We start from the raw sequence: 19,198 nt of genomic DNA on the forward strand, positions 1-19,198 counted from the left end.
TAGCAATGTAAGGACTTCCTCCTGCAGGAGAAGAAGGTAGTCCTACGAGCAAGCACCTTGGCAAGGAGGGTAATTCTGAGGGAATTCCCGAAAGGGAAGAGCATACCCATTTTCTACAAGATCTAGAACCCAAAGGTCTGTAGTGACCAATTCCCAATCTTGTAGAAAATGGGTAAGCCGACCCCTCACAGGACCAACATGATCCAGAATGTTGGATCTAGGGCTGCTTTGCAGTGGTAGGAGAGAGGGAAGAAGAGGAGGAGGAGAGCTGACGACCTCGAGCACGACCTCTGTTCCTGCCCGTGTAGTTCATATACAGGGTATTTTGCTGCTGCTGTTGCTGCTGCTGAGGCTGCCTGAAGGTCCGAAAGGACGACCTCCCGAACCCTCTGTACCTCCTATAAGAGGAACCTCTAGGCTGTGCCTGCAGGCCCAGAGAGTTGGCCGTGGCTTTGCTGTCCTTGAACCTTTCTAAGGCTGCATCCGCTTTCTTCCCGAAAAGCCCAGAACCATCAAAAGGCAGGTCCAGAAGTGTTGCCTGCACATCAGGAGAGAGCTCTGAAGATTTAAGCCAAGCTCTCCTCCTTGTGGCGACCGAGGAGCCCATGATCCTGGCAACAGAGTCCGTAGTGTTCAAACCACTCTGGATAACCTGTCGTGCAGTCCCCTGAGTGTCCGACAGGACTTCATTAAAATTCTGCCTGTCCTCCTCAGACAACTTAGGAGCCAGCTGTTTAGCAGAATCCATGAGAGCGTGGATATAACGGCCCAAGAGACAGGTGGCATTTGTGGACTTTAAGGCCATACTCGCCGAGGAGAACACCTTCTTGGCCGACTGGACGAGCTTTTTCGACTCCCTATCACCGGGAACCTGTGGAAAAGCCCCAGAAGGCTTCTTTGAACAGGCAGCTTGAACCACCAGACTTTCAGGAGAAGGATGGGATGCAAGAAAGTCCAGATCTCCTGGAGCCGCCCTGTACCTCCTAGCAACAGACTTAGATACTGCCGGAGTCGAAAAGGGCTTACGCCAAACCTCCATGACTGGCTCAGTGATGGCATCATTAAAAGGAAGCAAAGGGTCTACCACGGTGGAGAGAGAATGAAGAACGATGATGGATTCAACCCAGATCTGTGACTTGGGGCGGAAAAAAGGGAACTGACGTCATCACGCCGACGAGGTCCTCTAATGGATCCAGTGACGTCAGCGGAGCCGCGTGCGGAGCCGTGCTTCTGTGACGTCGTCCTCGTCGGCGTGGAGAGCTACAAAAGTTTCCGAATGTTGCTGGTGCAGGGGATATTCACAAGGTGAGGAATCCACTGGCAGATGTATCCATCAGAATGCTTACACAGAACTTCATGAGGCAATACTTTACAACTATAGCCCTTTCTGTCCACTCCTACTGTCTATCTCGCTCATGTGCTACACTCTAATGTCCTAACGCTGCATGTTTTAAGACATTAAACCCAAGCACATTAGGGGGCATATTTACAGCCCCTATCGCCCCACAACGTCACTTTTCACGACGTTGTGGGGTGATAGAGGCTTTGCCTAATTCACAAGGTGGCGTTAAGCCACAACGGAGCTTAACGCCGCCTTGTGAATAAGGCACCCTTTCACACTTTACTTCGGGTGAAAGGGGTGGAAGTGGGTGTTGTGGTGGGCCTACCACCACAACATCCACTGATTTTGATGCTGCCCCATATTTACAAGGGTGGCGAAAATATAGGGAAGAGCCAATATTAAGACCAGGGAAAACTTGGTCTTATCCTGGTGCAACAAGGAGAACGTTTTTGCTGTTTTCATGTGTGCTTGGTGTGGAGCACCCATAGAAACAGCAAAACACCATTGATTGTTTCTGTGCAGGAAGGTGTCCCTTCCTGCACATAAAAAATCTGAAATGACGTATTGCAACTTCTATGTGTGCTGCATAAAGCAGCAAAATCTCTTTAGAGAAGTCCCAATAGACATGTACATTAATGTTCAACCAGTGTATTACTTTGTTCATGAGACCCCTTGTAGATTCTGAGCTGTCAACAGAGAGGCTGGGAACATAGGCTAAAACAATTACATAGGGAGAAGACGCAGGCGGGCCGGACTGGGGTGACGACTTTCAGCCTGCTTGGCAACCTGCATGGCTGTTAAAGGTTGCTCTTCATTGTGCCGTGGATCTCTATTCAGTTCCAAACCATTATCAGGAGCCGAATTCTGGTTATTAATAGCCCTTCTGCCCCTGTAATCGAGGGCCTGGGTAATGAGGACACTGGATAATACTGGGTTCCCTGGGAACGGGTTGATACCTTGGCAGCTAATGGCTCTGCCAGTTTTGTCTCAATGTGAACGAGGCGATCAATGATAGGGCACAATTAGGTATCCAACAGATCGCCTAAATGGCTGCTAAAGAGCTTCCAGGATTCTTCTGAGCTGGCAGATGGTAGCGCAGAAAGATCCTCATTACAAGGACTTTTTCGCTTTTTGCTCTTGGTTGCTGGAGGTTTATTTGTCATGGATCTCACAGCTTTCCTCATACGCTTGGTTTTTGCCCAGATTCTGGTTCAAAGTCTTGGTCTGGGGCCACCATCCGAATAGACTTTAACTCATCTACTCGGCCTTTTGCTGGAGCATGTAAAACACCACCGACCAAGTGGCATGTCATTGTTAACTAGGCCTTTAACCCCAGGATCGGCCTCGGCAGAAGCACCTGGTAACCTTAGGAAGGAAAACTCGGGGGGGGGGGGTTAGGAGGGAGGGGGATAATTGTTGGCCTGGAAAGGGGGTGCGAACTCCTCCGAAGTGAGGGAAAGACATCGCTCCACCCGTAAATGTATAGCGCTCTGGCGCCTGTGCATGGCGTTGCGGCTCCTCCTGCTCGGGCTGAAAATGCAGCAGCGGGAGCTGTAGCCCCCATAGACAATGCGGTAAGCGTTGGATTTGGGTGTCATCTACACTCATAAAGAATCTGGCCTTGTATGAGAACAAAAATGTTGACAGAGGTTAAACGTGAAAATTTGGAAGCAGAGGTCAAATAGTCGAGTCCTCAGGGACAGCTAAATGAAGGAGCGTAGGAAAGGATTCATGATCTTATTTCATTTCTTTCAGAATATAGTGAAGCTCTGCAAATCATCTTGTGGAAGCCATTAGAACCTAATACGATTGAGTCTTACTAAGAAGGTAGGGTCACCAATACCACATAATTAATCAACAAGTTGGTCAGTGCGTGCAAATTCAGGACTATTCGAACTATCCTTATGTTGGACGAACCTCAATGCTCTTTCTAAACTAAAAGAGCAAAAAAAACTAAGAAAAAGTCTAAAATCGTACAGTTTCTGAGACCATACCATGATAATGCATCCACACAGCAGATTATCACCCACGCAAGGAACAGACATGTGTGAGTTTTAAGGCCAACCTCATAGTTTTAGAAGGGGTGTTTTCTGAAATGGCTGGTAGCACAGGTACCCCTTTCTATGGTTCAATGTGGGAAAATGATTGGACTTACTTCGTAGATACCACGTTCTCCGGTTGTGAGCCGACTTACAGTTAGGCCTCCAAACAATGCTGAGCAATATTCATACCAGAAGGACCATTTTGCTTGGCTTTAACAGCAGCTAATTCTGTGAGTGGGTTCTAACACTCTATGGTCATTAGGGCAGGTTGTGGTGGATCAGAGAAACATACAAGTTGTATTAGTCCTTTTACAAGCTTCCGTGCACTAGTACATTTTTGCAGGCCATTCCCACCAGGGCTACAACAATACTGACAATTCAATAAATCCTTCTATATTGCAAAACGGTTAATATTTACAGGTGGACCCATGCTACATTTACACTTCTATTTTGGTAGTAACTTGATTTTAAGTTGTATTAGCCTAGTATAAACCCCCCAATACCATAGTATGGAAGAATTCTATAACTGTATTACTACTACATCTTCTGAAGAATAGGGCAGTGTAATTGAACAACAGGGCAGACAAGCAATGGGATGACGCGGCCATTTTGGATCAGACTGAAAAGAACCTTGGGTTGAAGAGCAGCTAACAAAGGAAATGGAGCTCATAAACAAAGCAGCAGTCGGAACGGATGGAAAGTATGGGATATGGGGCTAGGAGGGTAGGAGGGTAGGGCTTTACAGGGCTAAGACAAAGCCAGTCCAATCAAAGCATGAGGATTACATAACTCAACACAACTGGGTCAGCATAAGAAGTGCCAGTAGTGGAACCATGATGCGTTGCAGCTTTCTTAGTTGTATGGTTACAGCTGGTGTTAGTTCGTTCACCATATCTGGTTCCCCTACTATTGTTGTTTTCCCCCATCTCTCACTCTCTGCGTACTTTCTTTCCCTGCAGTCTCCCAATTTTGCAACTCCTCAAGATCCTACTGCCACTCTTCTGTGAAGTCCTGCCTTACTGGAACTTCCTGGTTTGGGTGCTATGGCCACCGCCTCGTGCCTTTCCCTCTAGTACCCTAGTGCGCCTGAGTGTGGATTTCACGGTATATCCTATGGCCGTTAACTGACATGGACACTGCAGAGGATGTAAAAGAGAAGAGGGACACAGTCTTTATAAGAAAGGGTAGGTTTTCAGAGTTTATGTTGTCTTAATTTGCAACTGGGTGATAAATAAAGATACAAACAATAATTTCAAAATGCAAGCTGAAATCCTCTATAAAAATCAGTCAGACTTCAGCTACCAAGAACATTTATATACTTCTTCATCACATATGAATCCCTGACGGACACATTTCACATTTTCTCCATTATTTAGTGTTATATTTTGAGAGAGTTCCATTCCAATGTCTATAGAATGGATGTAAAAACAAGAAACAGTTGTATACTCACTGCTACACACGTCTCCAGCTTGGAACAGCTCTGTAGTTAATAAAACCAGCCCATAATAGGAGAAGGCATTGGAAAACCTGAGAGCCAAAAACATATAGAAAACGCATGATGCACATTTGATTCAGTCCATCAGTCAGCAATTTGAAATTATCTTAAGTTTTACATTATATGATATACGGTTCTTAATAGCATGCACAGACTTTTCTCCTTTTGCTAAACTTAGTGCACTCCACCTTGGTGTAATACTAACAGAGTTAGAGAAAGGCGCAAAAGGCTAACTGATGAGCTATGGTTTCCAATAAAAGTCACACTATGTTTTCAATTAAAAGATTTATAGAGAATGTACAAGTTCACTACATTTTTGGGCTTGGAACAAAAAGCTACATTTTTCATTTTTTTCAAATACATGCAAAAATGTGCATTTTACCCAACTTGCTCCTTTTTAATTTGCCATAAGGAAACAAAATCAATGGCTATTTTTGATATAAAACAAACCACATTTCTCATCTCACATTCATGATTTAAGATGGTGGTGTCACTGCCCTACAGAGGTCCAGATGGGCCAGATTCAAGCCAGATTTACAGCATATCCAGATAAGATATCTTCACATACAATGTTTGAATCCAGACCTTTTGATCCAGTATTTGTAAATTAGACCATCCATTTCTAAGTATTTATTGCTACTATGGAAAAGTTAATGATGAGAAAAGAGGTTAAACCATGCACGTTTATGTATGCCATTGCTATTTAAGAACAAGTACCAACTATTCTGTTGTGGCAATATCTTCTTTTTCCTCATAAATAATTTAAAGATCAGTGCAGCCCTCTGCTGGGGCTCTGCTTAGTGGCCATACATTCTGAGATGAGGTACTTTTTGAGAAATTTTAAAACTTTTATTTCACTTGAGTCCATGTCAAAAAGGCATTTCTAAGAATAATAATTTACAGTTAAGGTAATGAAGGCACAGTGACACATAGGCTACAGAAAGAATATGACCACTTATGAGTATTCAACATACAGAAGGGGGAGTGTTTAAGAGTGGAGTTGTCGCATACGTATCAGTCACTAAAAGTTAGTGGCCATGTACCCCACGAATGATGAGTAAAAGTGTTTGTGACTTTACAGGAGATTTACAATTGAGGAACATCTAAGTGGCATTACAGAGCTAAACACTTTGGGCCATTGTGACTTGACCTTTCTTTTTAGTACTTACCATATAAACCATAGCAGCAGTGTTGTTCTTCTAAACTGAGGGGTGAAAAGGTCCCGCATTTTGCCCCGGTCTTCCTATCCCAAAGGAGAGAAAAGCATAATCTGTTGACATGGACTTTTCTGCTGTAGCATCACCTTCATTCCATGGTACAGTTAGAAGAAAGGCAGCACTATGATCTAGTCTCCAAGAAGTGGTCAAGATTCTATAAAGTCCCCAATGGAAGATACATGGTTATCAAATGGAATATTGCATTCTGTGACCATCCTTGTTAAAAGTGTAGGATCTGCAAGGAAAACAGCAATTTCCATCTCAGATGGTTGAGGCAAGATAGACATACAGATTTCAAACCAAGGATATATCATACCAGCAGAAGGTTAAAGCTAATCGATATCCATGCCCAAAGCAGCTTTCAATTAGTCAGAGAATGATACAAACAGGTCCTTTCGGCAGGATTTCCAACTCAGGCCAAGATTTTGTTTTGCTGCCAACGGATGTCAACAGATGCATAAAAGGAGGAAGATGCCTGAGGTGGCAAACAGAAGCAGGAAGGGAATGAGGCGTAACTTGGCTGCTTTGTGAAAGAAAGACACCCATACCTAAGTGGACAGGGTCAGCCATTACTCTCACCAAGATGAGCTTTAAATAGCCAGAAGGAGGGCAACTGCAGCCAGCTTCTGTTAAAGACATGCAATGAATAAGTATCCGCAAACTGTGTAGAACCGAATCACTGATAACAGATACAGGAAAGGATGGGAGAAAAGTTTTGAGCAAGCCAAAGGCAGACATAGTAATGAGGCAAGCATGTAGCTACGGCTGGTATGGCATGGAAACACTGTTATTGTGGCATTGATCTGAATACATTAGGAGAGGTTATTATGTGTGATTTTAAGAGGCAGCAGAAAAGAAACCTGTGCTAGATCTGCAACTTTAGGGTCACCTTAGATCTACAACTTTAGGGTTTTATAATGTTTAAGGTCACTCCTGTCTACATTAGGAGCAAAATTACTTTTTCAAATGAAAGTCCAACTGACCAGTTCCAAAAGGTTTCTAATGGATCCTGAAGCCTGAAAATTTAGGTAGGCTCGTTTTCCATTCTGTGGACTCCCCCACCTGTGCATGATAATGTGTTCTCTTGGTTGACGCCAGCCACCTCACTAACAAAAGCGCTGCGGAATGCACTGTGGTGAATCATCATTGGAGACCAATGTTCTAGTCTTTATTTGTGACGGTTTCTGAGATTAAGACGAAGATTTATTTGTGTCATACCACCTCCTGAGTGATTTCAATACTCCCTTCAGCCACTTGCCTGTCTGGAAATTATGAGTTTCCCCAAAGGCATAGGAGCACCGTTTTCAGCAGCTATTCGTTTTAGGGTAGCCATGGCTTTCTCCTGGTTTCCAGACAAGACATCATATCGTGCACTTTCAGGTAGCCACTGTAAGACAAAGCACAGATAAAGAACGTACCGTAATTAACATAGTGTTTCGCATCCCTTCAAAGACCACAAGTCACGTTTCTGTATAAATTTATAGACCAGTGAGGTGATATCCTATATCCAATTCAGTGGAAAGTAACATTCAAACAGGTGGTCTGTATCTCCCGATGGAATAATGTATCACATGAGCAAAGTAAGATAAGATTATATAACCTACCAGGGTGTTTGATGGCATATTATAAAGAATAATTTTCCAAGAAAACTGGAAAATGTAATTTGCAGACAGTTCATGAGTTCCTGAAAAACTTTTGGGTCCACTGAGCACGCCCAACCCTCCACAGATGGGCTTTTTAATTGAGTCAACCAATATATATTATAGAGTTGGCCATTTTAAATTGGATACAAGTCATAGGTTTTGTGTCAGTTCAAATAAATTGCAAACCCTGTACAAATGTTAAAGGGTACAAAGCGTCCTTCACTTATCCCTAACACTTACTTTCATTTTCCCACCCTGACCCTTGAAAGTTCATATTCATATAATATGACTAGGGATTTTATAAGTGGCAGGGTGGAAGGGGGCTAGATTGATTGCTGTACATGGTTCGAATGGTGTGCGGGGCATGCGACAGAACAGTCCGGGCGGTAATAAAAAGGACCCCATTCGTGGTGGATCTGAACATATGGGCATTACCCCCTTTCCGTAGCATCGAGAGGTCTATGTCTTTGCAAAAATGGCGGGTGGGAGGCTGCGAGACTTTGGGAGAACTTTATCCTAAAAATAGATTTATAACATTAGCAGAAGCCTCAGAGACAATTGAACTGGGATCAGGACAGTTTTTGCAACTTAGGGCGAACAAAGCAAACACAATCAGATGATGGACGGAGCGCTGAAACTTTATCAGACACTCACCCCCAGTCACAGATCTGGGTTGAATCCATCATCGCTCTTTAGCTCACTTCGCCACCCCAGACGTGGGTCTCTTGCTCACTTTGCCACTGGATTCAAGCTAGCCTGGCTGATGAAGGGGGGTTACTCCAAAACCGGTCCCAGGATGCTTGTTTCCGGTCCAGGGAAGATCTGCCTTGGCAGCTCGGGCTGGACTGTTCCCATGAAGCACAGGGTCAAGACTGATTTGCATATGGATGGGTCTGAACTGGGGTTGCGAAGTGAGCAAATGAACGATGATGGATTCAACCCAGATCTGTGACTGGGGGTGAGTGTCTGAAAAGTTTCAGCGCTCCGTCCATCATCTCCTTGTGTTTGCATTGTTTTCCCTAAGTTGGCAGGGTATGCTAGACATAGGTCCTTTGCTCACTTTGCCACTGGTTTAAAGCTAGCCTGACTGATGAGGAGAGTTACCCTGAAACCGGTCCCAGGATGCTTGTTTCCTGTCCAGGGAAGACCTGGCTTGGCAGTTCAGCTGGACTGTTCCCATGAGGCACAGGGTCAAGACTGATTTGTATATAGCTGGGTCTGAACTGGGGTGGTGAAGTGAGTTAAAGAACGATGATGGATTCAACCCAGATCTGTGACTTGGGGTGAGTGTCCAAAATGTTTCAGAATCTAATCCATTATCTTCTTGTGTATGCCTTTTCTAGAAATCTCCACCATAAAAGGAACTGCTTTTTATTTAAAGAGACTTTCACAATGTTTTTCCATGAGCCTTGTGATTGTTGCCATTGTTGGTCTAGCTTCGCAGAATCGTCCTCATCTAAAAGCTGAAGAATGCACATATGATTTAGATTGGCTCTATGTCTGACGCTATCCCAGGCACATACTGTGTATTTTACAGTGAGTGTTTCAGTCAGGAGCTTCCAGGCAGAATAACATATAATCATTTTGAGATGCTGCGGGTGTACACATTCAGATTCTATTGCTACATGTGGCTAGAAAGGCTCAGGGTAATACCATTCCTGTATGCACTGTGCCTGAGCACATAGCTAATAAATCTAGAAATCCAAAGCCAATAGCCCTCCCTGCTCAAAAGACAGCATCACTAACTCAGCTGCCGTCTAGCTCAGGCCAGGCAGATCATATTTGTTCTCTGCCTACTAAAGAATATTTCAGTCAGGGGAAGAGAAATATTATTGAATAGGTACAGAGGTTGGGCAAAATTAACATCTTCGCTAGTGCTAGTCTATCTGCTGATGACAAGAGTAAGCTACTCTATATTATTTGGTCTTCAAGGTTAGTGATCAGTGTCCCATAGTTGTCTTGCAAAATTAACCCCAAGTCTCTACTAACCCAGACACCTGGTATTTCATGGAAGAAACGCAGTAATGTAAAAGGCATTCTAATTAGCACTAAGGAGTGGACGAAGTTAGTGGAAAACTGAGCCACTAAGATCAGTAAATGGTGATACTTAGGGGGGAGGGGGTCAAACCTCAGGCACTCGTGAATTAGTGGGGAGATGGTTACTTTAGGGTCTCTAACATAAAGTGTGACATCATTCACTTATATTGAATCTATGAGATCGAGTAGAGCATGTTGGACGTGGAGGATCCGGTGTGAGTATTTGTGTTTATTTTATGGTATGGCTGTGCAGCATTCCCCTGGAATAAACTCGCAAAAACTGTCTTTGGTCTAGTCAGGCTCATTTCCACAACTTTAAGCTGAACCTCGGGTAGCTATGGCTTCGAGCAGCAAGGCTTGAACAAAGGAACTAGTGTAAAGCATTTATCAGTGCCAAACAACAAAATAGGAAAGTCACGTAACACAAAAGAAATACAACAGCAATTTATAAAAATAGATTATATTTTTATGACTATATAGAGTCCAAGATAAGCAAAATCCAACATACAGGTCCCTGCCTTAGGGCTCTATAGGCCTTCTTTAGGTGGGACTGACATATATTGCTAAGGGGAGGGGGGCTTTGCCATTAGTTTGAATGTCAAAGTCGAACTAGCAGTGTTGCCACTACACTTCCAATCTGCAGCGAAAGGCTGGGAGCCATTTTGTACACTGTCACACACAGGCTATCACAAGCACTGTAGTGCTGGGTGGACACTTTGCCTTGCATGCCCTGGGCACCATACACTAGAAACTTATAAGTGAGTCAGCACTTGCCACTTGGGGATAGCCAATTCGACAAAAATATTGTAATGGGTTAGAACACTGGCACTGAGGTCTGGTTGGCAGGCCTCAGTGCTTTGTCAGAGACGAAAAACCAGCAGCTAGTCCTCCAAATGGGGGCAAAAAGTGGGGGGAACCTGCAAAAAGCCTGTTTTCTAACAAAACATCAACATAAATCCTGCAAGTTCTGGACTAACAATCGTGGGTAGTAGAGGAAATATTCGAGTTGCAAGAAGCTTGGCTAGAATTTAATTGTCATAGTTCGTCAAAGTATGAGGGTGGAAAGAGTCACATTTGTCTGGTGGTTTATCTGGTTTCAGGATCATAACCATTAATGCTTCTCTAAGGGTGGGGCATACAGGGTTGGTTTGATATGCTTCCTCATACCTGGTCATAAGCCGTGGGTGCAGAATGTGTATTTATGCTTTATGAAACTGAGAAGTCAGACCATCAGCTCCTTGGGCTCCGCCATAAGTCAGGCTGTTAATTATTTGTATTATTTCCTTGACAGTTATAGAACTTCTAAATATGGCCAGTGAGCATCACCTAACTAGGCCATATCAAATGTATCAACATAAAAAGTGAGCTAGTCATGCATTAGGTTAAATTTGGATTGGTATAGTTGTGAATAGAAGGTGTAGATTTCCTCCAGGAATCCTCAGCCTCATAGACATTTGAATCATCTGCCAGACACACTTTGGTAATATCCCAGCTAGCCCATGGTCAACGTAGTAGACCTGGATGGGTCCGGCCGAGTTGCTCCCTCTCCCCATATTTTCTAGCTCTCATATACCTCCAAAGGTAGTGAAGCTCACTCTCTTTTCCCAAGCCGAGAGTTCCACCTCAAGCTTTTAGTTAGTATACTAGATTGCTTGGCAATGCTAACTCCCTGAATGACCACTTTAAAGACCGCCTAGGGTTCATGCACTACTAACAGAGTGCTTGTTCAGGGAGAAAAGACTTCCTGCCGAATTTCATTTTTGAAAACTGGCTCTTGTAGCGCCACTGAAGGGAGTCACCATATATAAACGCTGCATGCTGCAAATCAGGCACCCATAATTCTAGCACCAAAAGGGAGTGATCACAAAGGGTTCTAGGCAAATGCTACACGCATGAGGTCCACAAGTGTGCATCTTGCGTGTGGAGCCAATGAATATGAATTGTTTATTGCGAAAGTTGACTGAATTAGTTTAATTAGTTAGATGAGGAAGCAGTGATGGCTTGGACATACATGTTCAGTCTTCCACACTGGAGCAGCTGCTTCTGTCCTGGTAATGTGCACAAATGGTGGTTGGTCTTATTCCAATTTACAGAACTTGGACACTGCAGTTCTTTGGCTTTCATCTAACTTTCCAGGGCAATTATATTGTGGGTTTCTTTGGAAATGTTTAATCTATTCATTATAAGTTGGAAAAACAAACATATACCTGAAACGCAGCCCGCGGTCCGTGCAGGTAAGAGCGGTGGGGCCAGGTTGGGGGGTTTTCGACTGACGACCACGAGGGAAAATTAAATAATTATTTTTTCCTTGTCATCATCTGTTGAAACCCCCCCCACACACCCACCCGGCCCCACCGCTCTTACCTGACGGTCCACAGCTTCTGCATAAGACTACTGAATAAACACAACTGTCGGTGAAGTATACAAACAAAAATACTTACAAAACACAGGACTGAGAAGAGCATGAGGGGCAGTGCCGAGAGGATGAGCAGCCAGCGCCATCCCAGAGAGGGCATCACAAAGACAGCAAGAAGGACTTCGAACACTGTCCCGATGGCCCAAAAAATCTGTTAGAGACAAAAAACAACAAAGCCACTGCGTCATCCTCAGACAATAGAAATAATTTGCCAAGAGATGTACTTTCTTAGTTGTTCCTGATCCTGTGTCTATGACGTAACGCAGTATGAAATAGGAGGGCCAATTACCACTGGCAAGAAGAAGGCTTTGCATTCCATGGCCATCTCATTCATTCTGTGTTCAGTAGAAATACATCAACCGTGTGTTTTACTTCAGGCATGGGCTGAGGAACCCCTGGTTAAACCTACTTTGGACAGGCTGCCCCTGCCCCCACCTTTTGGGATCAAGCTCTTTAAATCTCCAGTGCTCTCTGGACTGACATAACATTTTATGGCATACTTTGAAAAAAACAGAAGGCTGTCCACTTCCAGTACTCTTTACCCCAGGGACATAGAACCACGGACGTGAATTCAACAAAATGGCATGGGTAGCAGGGGCGACATCAAAGACACTGTGAACCCATGTCATCCCATTTTGAATCCTTGAGCCACCTGTAGCCTTTCAGCATATCCTATTAGTTCCTGCGGGAATATGGGAGGAACAAAGAAGGGAAAGTACAGAAAGTAAAAAGCAGTGAGCGAAACATATTTACTAGTATTCCTGTTGCTGCCTTCATAACTCTTTAGAGTGTGATATTAAGAGCAGTGCCAGATTAAATCAGATAACAAATCATGGGATGTTTTAAAATGTATTTTACCCAGCAATGTTTGTACAGTGCAACTCCAAGATCAACACTACATCCCTCTATGTGGATATGTAACACTGGTTATTTGACCAAAATATTACAATTCTAAAACAAAAAGCTTGAAATAAGCATGGTTTGTGCCAGAAAGCGTTTCTACATCATTTATTTCAACACATCCTCCATGGGATTCTGGTCATGGTGCTCCAATAATATTGTTGTAAGAAAGGTGTGCAGGTCATAACATACGTACAAAATAAACCTCCACCTTTCCCAGGTGACTTCCCTAACCCGGTAGTGATGTTTCTGTCACCACCGTTAGCTCAGGGTGAGGAAGAGATGGGGGTTTACCACTGGTCAGAATGGCTCAGATGAAAGGGAACCTCGGAAAAGGAATCGGGTATGAATCAGGTGTGACTTTGGCACATTCATTATGAACCCCAAAGAGGCAAGGAGGTCCACTGACTGTCGTGAGCCTGCCTTCAACAGCCAGTCATCTAGGTAGGGGAAGACTGGTATGCCGAGCATCCAAAGATACACTACGACCACCGCAATCATCTTTGTGAACACCAGAGGGGCACTGGTTTGGCGAAAAAGGGAGCACAGCAAACAAAATGTTTGTGGCCCTCCTTGAACCGCAGGTAGTGTCTGCGGGCTTGCAGGATGGAAACATGAAAATAGGCATCCTGCAAGTACTATGCCACAGTCTAGTCTCCTGGATCTAGGGCAGAGAAAATATGGGCTAGTGTGAGAATTTTGGATTTGTGCTTCAACAGGAAAAAGTTGAGTGATCAACGATCTAAATTTGGGTGAAGGGCTCTGCCCTTCTTCAGCACTAGGAAATAGTGGAAGTAACACCCATCCTTGAAGCCAGGACACACTCTATCAGTTCTTTCTTCAAAAGAGCCTGGAATTCCTGAAGCAACATAGACAAATGGTCCTCTGAAAGCCACTCTGATGTAGGTAGAATAGGTAGTAGGACAGAATAGAATGTTAGGACTATCTGCAAGACTCATCTGGTGGACATTTGTTTGCCACCCACCAAATAAATGAGTGTTTCTGCCCTACAGGGTAGATATGGGCCGCTAAGGGGAAACTAACGCAGCTTGGATGCTGCTGCCAGACAGGCAAGGCACTGGAATTTTTTTGCCACTTCTGACCTGTGCATTGGGTGCAAGTTACCTTCCCATGACCACAAAAGGATTGGGGTACCTGCTGTGATAATGATGGTGGGCCTTGACGTTCCCAGAAGGAGAAGCCGCTAGCAATGACTTAAAAGAGGCAAAACTGGTGTGGATACAACTTCTTGCAGGTGTAAAATGATCAAAGGAGAAGACAGGTGCTCTGCTTTCTTCAAAGCGCTCACGGTCAAAGTCAGCATTCTCACCAAAGGGGTGATACCCATCAAAAGGCATATTCATGATCTCATCTAAGCTTGGCATCGGAGCACCACGCTAGTGCAGACTGCTCTGCCCAAACAATCTGTCATGTCCAGTCCTGATTAGAAGACCTACTTGGCTGCATCCTGGCTGTCCTGAATGGTCTATTCCAAACTAGCCCAGTGCTCCACTGCGACTGTTGACAAAAGTTCAGCCACGGAGTCCCATAATGCTTGGGAGTAGCATCCCAGCGAACACCTAGTGTTGACGGATCTAAGAGCCGGGCTGGCAGAGGAAAATATTATCTTCTCAAACGCCTCCATCCACTTTAGCTCCCTATCTGGCGGGGTCATTGGGATGGAATTAGGGATGACTCTGTTTGTGAAGGCCTGTATCACACGACTCCCCAGAGTAGAATGCTGCGTAATTAAGGCAGGGTCATCAGGAGCTGGCCTATGATGATGCCCCACTTGTTGATTATCCGGTAGACTTGAACAATGCTTTGCCTAATTAGCCAAGAGGATATCAGTAAGTGTTTCATTAAATGTTAGCAGAGGTTCTAGGGAAGATTGCTCATGTTGCAGGAACTATGTGAGGACGTTCGTTTTCAACTCAGGGAAAGGTAATTGTAAATCTAGGACTTCGGCTCCCTTTCTAATTAACATAGCAGAGGATGCCGATTCTTATCTTGAAGGACCACGGGGAGACACCAGCACAGGGTCAGGGAAAGTATCCAGCCCACTGGCCTCCTGTAAGTCCATGTACAACTTCTCATCATTGTATTGTGGGGAAAGATCATCCTTACCATCATTGCCATCATTAACAAAAGCAGGTTGGCTCTGATCAGAGTCCGGCCCAAAGAGTACTGAGTTCAAAGTACAGGAGGGTGACCTCATGGCAAAGACATTGTCTTGTCTCGGTCCGAAGGTATGTGGTCCAGGCGTATAGGACCTTGACTTGAAGGCGGCCTTGTTTGAGGTCAAGATGAACTTGGTTCAGCGTTGAATAGAACTATGGGTTCAACATACTTCTTTGGCATCGGCGTTGACACAGCAAGAACAGGCATGTATCATGGCACCAGATGTGGAATCAGATCCAGAGTCGGAGCTGAATCTGAAGTGGATTCAAGAGACACAGTCAGCAGCAAGGGAGGACCCACCAGCGGTAATCCATCTGGAGGCATCCGCGGATCAGTGGGGTCTAAAGGTGCACCAGAAGGAACTGTTAAGGGGCCAAAGATGGAAACATGGCTTCTATAAATGCCCAGATTTGTTGCAGCATCGCTGTCAGAGCCGGAAAGTTAGGGTGCATCGGAATTAATTGCTCCTCAGCAGGGAACCAGGAGCGAGACCACAGGGCACCTTGCAACTTCTTAGATGTGGAGTGGCAAGGCCGGGAAGAGGCCCGTTTGGACTTTTTGTGTTTCTTCTCGATTTGAACATACCTGAAAACTTAGGGTGCAAAGAAAATCTGACGCCGGACCAGCCCCAAGAACAGGAGCGGGTTGCTGTCCTTGACTTTGAGCGGGAGCTGCCTTACCAAGATAACCGGCAGGCCCAGCAATGTATAGCTTCATTTCGCAGTTCCAGATCGTGTTTGGATTGATCAGGTCAGACACCCGGCAGGACTTGGAGTTGTGGCTCGACCCTAAACATAAACATCAGAGGCACATCTTGTGGGGATCTATCACAAACATTTGTTTACAGCAATTTCTACAAGTTTTAAAGTTTAGGAGGTGACATTTTCCTTGCACACTGGAATTTTATTTCTGCAAAGAAAAAAGCTTATCAAGGGACAAGAAAAAGAGCAGCTAGCTCTGGTTCCAAATATGAAGGTGCAGACAAAAAGGAAGTGACTTCAGGGAGCTCAGGTAGGGGCAGATTTACAATAAACGAACGCAGCGCGGTGCAGCAAGTCATTTTGCTGCACCGCGCTGCGTTAGTTTGGAAGCACAGCGATGCGATATATTTACAACAATATGTCGCATCTCTGTGCTTCCCTCTGCGCTGGTGCACAAACTGCTGCAATGCGCAGACGCAGGCACCCTTGCACCATGGTGCGAGGATGCCTGTGTCACGGGGATGATTGTTTATGTGCAGGAAGGGTTCCCAATCAGAAATGGCATTTTACAACTTCTATGTGTGCTAATGCAGCACACATATAACATGCAAAATGTCATTGTTTTAATCATTGTTTATGTGCAGGAAGGGACGACACCTTCCTGTACATAAACAATCACCATAGGTGATTTCCTCTTCTATGTGTGCTGCAGAATGCAGCACGCATAGAAAGAGGAAAAAGAAAAGAGGAGAAATGAATACATATCTCCTCGTTGTGCCTCCCTCCCCTGGGGAGGCGTAGCATTCAGACGCATTTCCAGATTTACGATTTCTTGTTAATCTGAAATGATTCAGGTTCTATGGGTGTTGTGTGGGAACACCCATGGAACACCCCTTTCACGCTAAGTGTTGTGTGTAAAGGGTCCGTATTTACAAGGACAGAAAAAGTCATGCAGAGTGGCTTTTCCTGCCCTTGTAAATATGGGGCAGCCAAATGCGCTGCTGGTACGTCACAAAAAGTGACACACCGGTGGTGCAAGGGGCTTGTAAATCTGCCCCGTAGTGCTTTTATGCAGCTCCTGTGGTCACGTTCAATAGAGTAGAAGATATGCGGAGAAGCACAACTCTACCTATTGGCATGCAATCTACAGGATACAGTCTGGGGATATTCTAAGGGTGAGGAATCTGTGATTAGAAGTAATCATAGGAAAACCTCGATGTTATTAAGGACAAGGGGCATATATTATGAACCTCATTACTCACAGGGTAGCAGGTGGATCCCAAAGCATTTGTTTAAAACATTCAGGTGGTATTCTTCTCTTTCTGATTTGGGCAAGACCATGTCTTAAATGCTCACTTGTTCTGCTACTCCCACCTATTGACTTCACATGTATTTTGTTGATGTTTTCTTCCACAGGATAGCCTCTTCACTCTCCGGTTACCTCCACCGCCTAATGCCTAAACAGATAACTCCCTTAAAGCTTTCCTTCAACTCCTTGTCTTCAGTGGAATCTACATTTTCTGTGTACTCTGTTAGGAAACCCCTATTAATCAGCTTTTCATAACTGTAAGCAAAAACTGTGCGCACAACTGCATTATTACAAAGTCATAGCATTGATCTTCATTGATAGTTATTTTTGGCATCACTTTTACAGCGCTACAGTTGATTGTACTTTGACAGGGTGTCCACAAAAGGTCCAAGAAGACTATCTGTGTGTCAGGTTTCCAGGATTTCCACACAATGGTGTGCAGTTCATCCAGGTTCAAGTTGTATAATAATGAGGAGTTATCCTGTAAATCTGCCTTGGGTACAGGCATCCTGGATCTACGTTGGGAACATCACACTCCAGAAAATTAACCTTTTGAGAGAATAACAAGTCCTCACCTTATCATTCAGTATTTACTACATTTCAAAAACAGCCACAGATGTTCTACCTGCAGGCTGAGCACATTTATTTCTTTAATTCCTGTTTCTTACCTCTATTAATAAGATACATTTTGCTCTTGCTTTCATTGGAAGGAATTCAGCATATAAAGTCACCCTGGATAGAAAGAACAGTATTAAAAGTGAAAGGTTAATGCTCTAATATATGCAACATGCATGTATAATTTGCTTTATTCTTTCAGACTTCCATTTGTCCATTAAATGTGCCTTTTACATAACATACTTTCCATGCAAGCCATCTAAGTCAGTGTGACTGGCAAAGAATATTTTCAAAAACGTAACAAAAATACAGGAGGGACGGAGATTCTTTTATTAGGTCCAGCACACGCACTCCCCTATAATTATGACAATATAAACAAGCGTGCAGTTCCTTATAGATGTCTGGGTACCCCTATGACAAAGGGTACAGACCCTTCAGGTGGCCATTGATCCCATAAGTCCTAAGTGGCCAAATTCTAAAATGCATGGAGTCATTTTTAGTGTTCATATAAACTCGACTTCCAAGATCATGTTGTAAGTCATAACACCTAATTTGTGGAATGGACAATATATTAAGGTGAAGTGGGAATGCACAGACTGTCTAATTTATCACCCACTTAACGTCGATTAGGTAGAGAAATTGTCCTGATGAATTGCCATAGATCCAAGCTTTGATCAGATTATCGGGACATTATTTCCGTAGATATTTCTTTGTGCTTTTAACCATTAACAGGGCCCATTGAATAAATAAGTAGATCAGAGGACTCTAGTTAATTTTGACCTTTTCATTTACCAATATACCCTTCCTAGATGAACTCCCTCCCCACACTTTATTAGGAGGACCTAAAGTTCATTCAAGAATCAAGAAGATCTCCAGCAAAGTGCCCCCTAGAGGGGCCCGTTCGGCATTGCAGCATCAGCCCAACGAGGAGCAGGCCCGATGATGAAGCATGCCTCACTTGGGTGGGTGAGGGCCTTTTCTCCTGAAGAAGAAAACTCCCTGTGACCATTCCTGTCTGGGGCTCAGAATTGGGGTACCCGGACATCTATAAGGAAATGCACGTTTATATTGTCGTAATTATAAAGAATATTTTCAACCAATGAGAATGTCAAAGTAGTACGCAGCTCTGTCTGGAGTCAGACGTGTAGAAGTTCAACTCTAAAGACACAGGTCTATAACATAAGAAGGTATGTTGAAAACACTTGTTTTACATTGTACAGGAAGAATAACCTACAAGCACATTGGAAGACTATTTAAAAACAGCAAAGGGGTAGTTTCAATTTCATGGAAAGATAGCAAA

General features: G+C 44.1%; 1 protein-coding gene across 1 annotated transcript in view; it reads right to left on the reverse strand.

Moving 5' to 3' along the window:
* SVOP (SV2 related protein) overlaps positions 1–19,198 on the reverse strand; it is a 258,821-nt gene that overhangs the window by 38,005 nt on the left and 201,618 nt on the right. Inside the window, exons 7-11 of the mRNA XM_085633377.1 lie at positions 17,952–18,015; positions 12,218–12,343; positions 7,355–7,483; positions 6,049–6,122; positions 4,835–4,911 (exon numbers count right to left, since the gene is read on the reverse strand). Coding sequence (XP_085489503.1) covers positions 4,835–4,911; positions 6,049–6,122; positions 7,355–7,483; positions 12,218–12,343; positions 17,952–18,015 — 470 coding nt within the window. The remainder of the gene's footprint in view (positions 1–4,834; positions 4,912–6,048; positions 6,123–7,354; positions 7,484–12,217; positions 12,344–17,951; positions 18,016–19,198) is intronic.

Source organism: Triturus cristatus, chromosome 11 (assembly GCF_964204655.1).
Source record: "Triturus cristatus chromosome 11, aTriCri1.1, whole genome shotgun sequence".
In the NCBI taxonomy this organism is placed as follows: Eukaryota; Metazoa; Chordata; class Amphibia; order Caudata; family Salamandridae; genus Triturus; species Triturus cristatus.